General features: G+C 42.7%; 1 protein-coding gene across 1 annotated transcript in view; it reads right to left on the reverse strand.

Annotated features, from left to right (window-relative positions):
- FGD4 (FYVE, RhoGEF and PH domain containing 4) overlaps positions 1-2581 on the reverse strand; it is a 142621-nt gene extending 140040 nt beyond the window's left edge. The window contains exon 1 of the mRNA XM_060776796.2: positions 2367-2581. Coding sequence (XP_060632779.2) covers positions 2367-2526 — 160 coding nt within the window. The 5' untranslated portion in view covers positions 2527-2581. The remainder of the gene's footprint in view (positions 1-2366) is intronic.
- Positions 2582-9847: the final 7266 nt, after the last annotated feature.

Here is a 9847-nt window from a genome sequence, read left to right on the forward strand (position 1 = left end):
ACCACAATGAATAGAAAGTGCTTCCCTTTGCATTTGAGAGACAACCAATGTAGGTATCATATGTGAGCTTCATCTAATGGATAGCCACCACAAAATTTCCACAATATGGAAAAAATATATTTATCAGCAAATCAGAAGGACTTTGCTTTCCACTAGTTGGGACATTCAACGGCTCCTTTAACTACGGACAAATGTTCCTAGAAAGACTAATGGTTAGAAATGCCTTTGAATATTAAAAGAGCTTCCTTTAGTGTGAAGATCATAGTGTTACAGTGTCCTCGGATGGTACACTGAGAATCAACTGCCATCGCTGTTCCAGTATTGGACAATAACTTCATAAATCCAGGTTCCAGCATCCATGGAGTCATTTGATGGCCAATTAGCCTCTGACTTACCTCATTCTATTATGGTAAAGATAAAGATAGGCACAATGGAGGAAGGGCATTATATGGATGGAATAAATGCATAGCCAAAGCTGATCTAGGCTACAGCCCAGTTTCAGTGAGAAAATCTCCTGGATATCTGTGGAGTTTTGACTTTTGACTTTACAGGCCAGGTATCTGAATGTTTACAAAAGCAAGCTTGCCAACAAGGCCTGAGGCTGAAAGAGAAATTCCTGTTCACTCACAAGACTAACACAAGACATCACAGACGTATATTAGTTTTAACCCAAAGAGAATCTATCCATATGCATTTTTGCCCAAAGCATGCAATTGAGTACATAACATTTTGAAGCTCATGGGTTACATGTGGGATGTGGCAAAGTCAGTGTGAAAACACTGCTGTAACATTTGGATTTAGGCTCCCCAGGTAGGGACAAACTACAATTTCTAATCATTCAAAACAATGACGAAGAATGTTGGGAGTTGCAGTTCACCAGCAGCATGGTGCAGTAGCTTGAGTGTCTGATTAGGATGTATTTGCATTGTGGAAGTAATGCAATCTGATACCACTTTAATGGCCACGGCACAATGTTATGGAAACTTGGGAGTTACTTTTACAAGGTATTTAGCTTTTTCTGGCCAAGAGTGCTGGTTCCTCATCAAACTATAAGTCCCAGGATACTATAGCATTGGGCCATAGCAGTTTTATGTATTGTCGAAGGCATTCATGGCTGGAATCACTGGGTTGTTGTAGGTATTTTCAAGCTATGTGGCCATGTTGTAGAGCCATTTTCTCCTGACGTTTCGCCTGCATCTATGGCAAGGATCTTCAGAGGTTGTGAGGTCTACGGCAAGCATCCTCACAACCTCTGCGGATGCTTGCCATAGATGCCGGTGAAACATCAGGAGAGAACATGGCCATATAGCCCGAAGAAACCTACAACAATCCACAGCAGTTTTGTTTTTGTTGTTTATTAATTCAGTTGCTTCCCATTCTTCATGACCTCATGGACCAGCTCCCTGTCAGTCGTTGCCACTCCCAGCTCCTTTAAGGTAAAGCCAGTCACTTCAAGGATACCATCCATCCATCGAGAGGGCTAGGGGTGCAGGGGCCCACAAAAGTTGAAAAAAATGTTCCCAACTCAACATTTTTAAACTTTCTCACCCAACAATGCACATCAATATCAACACAATCACCATAAACAGCTTGCATTCTCTGATGAATCTCCTTTGGGGTGACACCTTCGGCTGTCAAGAATTCAATGACTACGCATTGCTTAAGTTGCATTGACCGACCGTCTGCACAGGGTTCCATACTTCGCACTTTAACAACACAACCATTCAACACTAAGGCTTCCTGCCAAAATGGAACTGTAGAGGAGAGTCTACTGAACAAGCCAGTACCTGCTGCGTACCAGTTCTGTTGAGGAGTTACAAAGGTGGAGGCATTACTTTTCATTTAACCCTCGTAGTGGACTGAAGTGGAAAAATGCTCAAGTGTGATGAGGCAGTTAAAACACATTAGTTGCTATGACTCAATGCTATAGAATCCTAGGATGTGTAGTTTGGTGAGACTTCTCCATCAGAGAGCCTTGGGTTCCATACAGGCTGGAACCAGGGCAGTTAAAAGTGGTGTCTAGTTGCAACAAGCCCCCATTGTGCACCGATTCCTATACGGCAGGCATGGGGAAACTTGGGCCGTCCAGGGGTTTTGGACTTCAACTCCCACCATTCCTAACAGCCTCAGGCCCCTTCCTTTCCCCCTCAGCCGCTTAAGCGGCTGAGGGGGGAAAGGAAGGGGCCTGAGGCTGTTAGGAATGGTGGGAGTTGAAGTCCAAAACCCCTGGACGGTCCAAGTTTCCTCATACCTACTCTATATAGTACAATGCATCCAGAGTTGAAGAGAAAGCTGAAGGGCTTGCCAATCTACAGCTCCAAGCACCCCATGGCATTGAGTGGTGCCAAACGGCCCGGGCTTCCTACCTGGGCTTGTGCAGGTTTCCCGGAGGCTTGGCGGCCGAGTAGGGGGTGTCGGGACGACCGAGAAAACCGCAGCAGCGCTGTGCAGAGTGGGGTTGGATTTCCTCCGGATGGCCATTCGCCTGAAGTTGGGGTTCTCGGGCGCCTCCATGCCCTTGACCATCCCTTGCAGGGCAGGCAGGCAAGCAGGGATCCTATTTCTTGTGGCTGCTATTGCCGCCGCCCGTCCCGTCGTGTGTATATAACTTCAATTACAAAAAAAGCAGCCCTGCCTTTGCTTTCGCTCCTCCTCGAGCCGGGCCAGCCCAGAGGCGCGACGCTGACCCCGTTTGGCTCCGGCCTTCCATTGGCCACTTTGGGACTCCCTCCGCCAATGGAGAGAGGCGAAACAAACGCCTCGCCGCCCCGCCTCACCTGTGAGCAGGAACAGGTGTGCTTCGCCGCTCGGTTCAGCTTTACACCCAAAGGAATACCTTCATAGACGTTTCATACACTTCAGCGCCCCATCTGTGAAGGGAAACGGGTGTGTTTGGCTGCTTGGCTTACCTTTACACACCTTTATGCCAAGCGACACCCCATTATATACCTCTACACCGAACTGTCCACCTTTATAACAAACTATACACCTTTATATGACTTATATACCAAGATATAGAATCATAGAATCAAAGAGTTGGAAGAGACCTCATGGGCCATCCAGTCCAACCCCATTCTGCCAAGAAGCACCCCTGACAGATGGCCATCCAGCATCTGTTTAAAAGCTTCCAAAGAAGGAGCCTCCGCCACACTCCGGGGCAGAGAGTTCCACTGCTGAACGGCTCTCACAGTCAGAAAGTTCTTCCTCATGTTCAGATGGAATCTCCTTTTATATGTCTTTATACCAAGTAATACACCTCTATACCAAACTATAAATCTTTATATAACTCTGCACCAAACTTTACACTTTTATACGAGGGTTGAATGAAAAGTAATGCCTCCACCTTCCTAAACTCAACAGATGACAGTGCTGGTATGCGCAAGGCACTGGCTTGTTCAGTAGACTCGCCTCTACAGTTCCATTTTGGCAGGAAGCCTTAGCACAGTGTTTCTCAACCTGGGGGTCGCCAAAGACCATCAGAAAACACAATATTTTCTATTGGTCATCTGGGTTACATGTGGAAAGTTAGGTCGGGTTCAGAATGCTCTTTGATTTTAGGTAATCCCAGCAACTACAACTCCCTTATGTTAAAGTCTATTGTCCCCAGACTCCACCAGTGTTCACATTTGGACATATTGAGTATTTGTGCCAAGTTTGGTGCTATTTATTTATTTATTTATCGTGTCATCAGCAACCATACCATTGTATTACATTTCTAACAGAACACAACAAACAAACAGAAAAAACCCCCACAAATTTTGCAAACTTGGTAGTTGATTAAATGTCCTTTGACCAGGATCTGGCCACTTGGAGTGCCTCTGGCGTTGCCGCAAGAGGGTCCTCCATTGTGCATGTAGCAGGGCTCAGGTTGCATTGAAGCAGGTGGTCAGTGGTTTGCTCTTCTCCGCACTCACATGTTGTGGATTCCACTTTGTAGCCCCATTTCTTAAGATTGGCTCTGCATCTCGTGGTGCCAGAGCGCAGTCTGTTCAGCGCCTTCCAAGTTGTCCAGTCTTCTGTGTGCCCAGGGGGGTCTCTCATCTGGTATCACCCACGGATTGAGGTGCTGGGTTTGAGCCTGCCACTTTTGGACTCTCGCTTGCTGAGGTGTTCCAGCAGTGTCTCTGTAGATCTAAGAAAACTATTTCCTGATTTAAGTCATTGGCGTGCTGGCTGATACCCAGACAAGGGATGAGCTGGAGATGTCGCTGCCTTGGTCCTTTCACTATTGGCTTCTACTTCCCGGCGGATGTCAGGTGGTGCAATGCATCTGTTGCATCTGTTGGTGCAACTCAACAGATGACAGTGCTGGTATGCGCCAGGCACTGGCTTGTTCAGTAGACTCACCTCTACAGTTCCATTTTGGCAGGAAGCCTTAGCACAGTGTTTCTCAACCTGGGGGTCGCCAAAGACCATAAGAATCACAGTCTTTTCTATTGGTCATCTGGGTTATATGTGGAAAGTTAGGTCCCATTCTATTGTTGGTGGGTTCAGAATGCTCTTTGATTGTAGGTGAACTATAAATCCCAGCAACCACAACTCCCAAAGGTCTATTTTTCTCAAACTCCACCAGCATTCACATTTGGACATATTATTTGTGTCATATTTGGTCATGATCAATCATTGTTTGAGTCCACAGTGCTCTCTGGATGTAGGTGAACTACAACTCCAAAAACTCAAGGTCGGTGCCTACCAAACCCTTCCAGTATTTTCTGTTAGTCATGGGAGTTCTGTGTGCCAAGTTTGGTTCAATTCAATCGTTGGTGGAGTTCTGAATGCTCTTTGATTGTAGGTGAACTATAAATACTAGCAAGTACAACTCCCAAATGCCAAGGACTATTTCCCCCAAACTCCACTAGTGTTCACATTTGGGCATATTGAGTATTTGTGCCAAATTTGGTCCTGATCCATCATTGTTTGAGTCTACAGATGTAGGTGAACTACAACTCCCAAACTCAAGATCCCCACCAAACCCTGCTAGTGTTTTCTGTTGGTCATGGGAGTCCTGTGTGCCAAGATTGGTTCAGTTCCATCATTGGTGGAAATCAGAATGCTCTTTGATTGTAGATGAACTATAAATCCCAGCAAGTACAACTCTCAAATGATAAAACCAGTCCCTCCCCCCAACTCCACTAGTATTCAAATTTGGGCATATTGGGTATTTGTGCCAAATTTGGTCCAGTGAATGAAAATACATCCTGCATATCGGATATTTACATTATGATTCATAACAGTAGCAAAATTACATTTATGAAGTAACAATGAAAATAATTTTATGTTTGGGGGTCATCACAACATGAGGAACTGTATTAAGGGGTCACGGCATTAGGAAGGTTGAGAACCACTGCCTTAGCATTAAACGGCTGTGTTGTTAAAGTCCGAAGTATGGAACCCTGTACAGACAGTCGGTCAATGTGACTTAAGCAATGTGCAGTCATTGAATTCTTGACAGCAGAAGGTGTCACCCCAAAGGAGATTAATTAGAGAATGCAAGCTGTTTAGGGGTTACATTATTGCTTGGCTATCGGAAGATCTGTGCACGATGGGTACCCAGGATGAGAGAACTGTGAGACACTGGTTGCGAAAACAGAGTGTCGACTTCTTCCGTGATGGTGTTTGGCCACTCAGCTTCCTTTTACACACCTTTATGCCAAATGATACACCATTATATACCTCTACACTGAATTGTACACCTTTATATACCTTTATACCAAACTATACATCTATCGTTAGACACCTCAGTGCCTGGCCTCCAGTCACCTGTGAAGAGCAATAGGTGTGTTTGGCTGCTCAGCTTACATCTTTATACCAAACTATATACTTTTATATGACTTTATTCCAAACGATATAGCTTTATACCAAACTATACATCTTTATATGCCTACCACGGAACTATATGCCTTTATATATCTTTATATACTTCAGTGCCCCACCTCCAGTAACCTGTAAAGAGCGGCAGGTGTGTTTGGCCAGTCAACTTACCTTTACACACCTTTATGCCAAATTATACACCTTTATATACTTCTGTACCAAATTGTACACCTTTATACATGATTATACCAAGCGATATTTTAAACTTCCACTCTATGTCTAACTTTTGTTTTGTGTATTTTAATATGAATTTTATGGAAATATGTTTTAATATGTGTATTTTGCGGAGTGTTTTTAAATGATTGTGTGTTTTGATTATGTGTTTTAGCAATGTTGTAACCTGCCGAGCTGTGAGGAGAAACTGGTAAGAATTATTATTATTATTATTATTATTATTATTATTATTATTTGAAACACAACAAGATGAGTCCACAGCAGACAAGATTACTCTGCTGGCTGTTGTATTGGATCACACGTCGGATACTTCCCAAGTGTCTAGGACTGTGTGATGTATTGATGAAGAATGCATGAAGATCCTAGAAAGGTGGCCTTCTGCAGCTGGCAGATGGTAATTTTGTCAGTGCCAGTTGTGTTTAAGTGCAGGCCAAGGTCTTTAGGCACTGCACCCAGTGTGCCGATCACTGCTGGGACCACCTTTACTGGCTTGTGCCAGAGTCTTTGCAGTTTAATCTTTAAATCCTCATATCATGTCAGCTTTTCCAGTTGTTTCTCCTCAATCCTGCTGTCACCTGGGATTGCAACATCAACAATTCATACTTTGATTTTTAACACGATCGTGAGGTCAGGAGTATTGTGCTCCAAAACTCTGTCTGTCTAAATTAGGAAATCCCAGAGTAGTTTGACGTGTTTATTTTCTGTAACTTTTTCAGGCTTGTGATCCCACCAGTCCTTTGTCGCAGGCAGATGGTATTTATATCTTCTGAGCAACAGTGTTATGCCTCTGCTTGTAGTCTGTCTGCAAGATCTTCTAGAAGCTGCTGAGGATGTGATCTATTGTTTCATCTGCTTCCTTGCAGAGTCTACATTTGGGATCTGTTGCCAACTTTTCAATTCTGGCTTTGATGATGATGATGATGATGATGATGATGATGATGATGATGATGCTTATATACCTTTATACCAAACTATACAAATATATACCAGGTGATATACTTTTGCACCAAACTATACGCCTTTATATACCTCAGTACTATGCCCCCGGTCACCTGATAGACTGGTGTATTTGTCTGCTCCACTTACCTTTATACCAAAGTATACACAGTTATATACTTTTTTACACTTCAGCACATTGTCTGTGAAGAGACAGATTTCTTTGCTTACCTTTTTGTTCTTCCTCTCTCAAGTTAAAGTGGAAAAGGTTAAAATCCTCCACAGAATAGATCTTTATTAACCAACTCAAATGTACACAACACACCATACAAGCCTTTTCTTTTAGTTTATTTTAATTACAAGTTTTTCGTGTACTAAAAGACTCTAGAAGAGAAAGAAAGAAGGGGGGTGGGGGGACTTGAGGTAAGACAAGTGTGTTTCGCCACTAAAGTTTTCTGTATATTAAAAAAAATCTCTATAAAAGAAAAAGAGGGGAAATACTTGAGTCAAGACATGTATGTGGGGTGAGGTGGTCATAGGTGTTTCCAGGCCTGGAGTGCATCAGTAAGACTGCTATATTAGATAGAAATGCATGCTCTCTGTGTTGCTTCTTTTTCTGTCTGAAAGCAAGGAAGGAATAACAAAGATATTGGTTCCAAAAAGAGATTCCAGACATTTTTTCACCATTGCTGCCTATCCCACTGATGCAAAATTTGGCATAAGATGGTTCTTATGACTAAGAACTGTCATCAGAAATCAAGGCCACTTTAGATCTCTGGGCATTAATTATAACTAGTTTAACTTGTGCTCGGTTTTAGCCAAAGTGGAAGAACTACAAGGAAATGAGCTGTGCCAACTTATAAAACGTTTCTGCATCAGCACCTGGCACCAATATTAAACATCTCTTGGCTGGGCTTCTAGTTAGTCTCTGTAATTGTGTGATCTTTCCCCATCTAAGAATAAGTCGGAATACATTAACGTTTATATGGTTACAAACAACATTTCAGGTGCCAGCAGGATGATGAAGCAGGATTTCCAGAGCAGTATTTATGGCTCCTTGTACTAAGTCACGCAGAATTATGCAATGAATTATGTGCCAGTGTTCTTGTTATGCGTCATTTATGTTTTACAGGTCATATTGATTTTTTATACACAGGTGTAGCATTTTATTCTCTTTCATTTTGCAGAAGTAATGAGACAGCTTTGACTGTTTTATACATTACAAAGATGGTTGTATTAGATGAGACTCTGGATTCTGATACCATTGCCTAGTGAATTACCTCCTTTATCCTCTTGCCTGTATACATTTAAATTGGGGGGGGGGATTACAACTATAAAGGTAATCATCAATCACTTTCTGAAATGTTAATATTCAAAGTTGTGAGTTCTGATCTGAGACAACTAAGTACAAATACAGGACTATTGATCAAGCAGTAAGGTAAGACACTACCTATCTCTCATTACTTCTCACACTCTTAATTGGATGACTAAGGGTCCCTGCCTTTTTACTGCCTTTTTAATGGTCATACTATCAATGCTTTTAATTCTCTACATAGTTTGTGAGCAAGTATTGCATAATAGTTTGAGTATCATACTATTACTCCGAGACTTCAATATCTTACCAAAAAAGAGTGTTGCCATAAGTCAGCAACGCACAACATCTTTCTGTTTTATGGCAACCCTATTTATACTTTAAGTACAATAATTTAATTACATGTTAACACCATTTTGCTGTTTGTATGCATCTCTTTTACTTCTTTTATGTTGTCTTGAGCCAAGGAAGGATATAAACATATTAATACTGGTTTAGTGTACAATAGTAATGCCAAATATAGAATCGTGCTGAGCTATTTATCATCGCCAGACCTATCAAAGAGTTGCTGAATCCTTCCCCAAAGCCATTGCTTGGTGGAAAATTGGAGAGACAAATTGCAGAAGCCTCCTTTCTGGCAGGGGCTTTAGCAGCTCTTTATAGAATCATAGAGTTGGAAGAGACCTTGTGGGCCATCCAGTCCAACCCCTCTTCCAAGAAGCAGGAAAATCGCATGCAAAGCATCCTGACAGATGGCTATCCAGCCTCTGCTTAAAAGCTTCCAAAGAAGGAGCCTCCACCGCACTCCGGGGCAGAGAATTCCACTGCTGAACAGCTCTCACAATCAGGAAGTTCTTCCTCATGTTCAGATGGAATCTCCTTTCTTGTAGTTTGAAGCCATTGTTCCGCATCCTAGTCTCCAAGGCAGCAGAAAACAAGCTTGCTCCCTCCTCCCTATGACTTCTCCTCACATATTGATACATGGCCATCATGTCTCCTCTCAGCCTTCTCTTCTGCAGGCTAAACATACTCCGCTATTGAAGCCGCTCCTCATAGGGCTTGTTCTCCAGAGCCTTGATCATTTTAGTTGCCCTCCTCAGGACACATTCCGGTTTGTAGCATCTCATTTCAATTGTGGTGCCCAGAATTGGACACGGTATTCCAGGTGTGGTCTGTCCAAGGCAGAATAGAGCATTGGTAGCATGACTTCCCTGGATCTAGACACTAGACTCCTATTGATGCAGGCCAAAATCCCATTGTCCACGAGGATTCCAAGATCTTTTTCACAGGTACTGCTATCGAGCCAGGCATCATCCCTCATTCTATGCATTTCATTTTTTTTCTGCCTAAGTGGAGTATCTTGCATTTTCTTTTCGTGAGAAAAGGGACAATGTATTTCTAAGAGAATATCAAAATATAATACTCGTGGTGAATTCAAATGCCCACTGATTTTTGCACTAATTTCTCTTCCCATTACTTTTTTTCAGTGAAAGATTGAGGGAACATGTAGTACTTTCAATACACAACAACACAATAAAGCATACACAGACAGAG

Source organism: Anolis sagrei, chromosome 5 (assembly GCF_037176765.1).
Source record: "Anolis sagrei isolate rAnoSag1 chromosome 5, rAnoSag1.mat, whole genome shotgun sequence".
In the NCBI taxonomy this organism is placed as follows: domain Eukaryota; kingdom Metazoa; phylum Chordata; class Lepidosauria; order Squamata; family Dactyloidae; genus Anolis; species Anolis sagrei.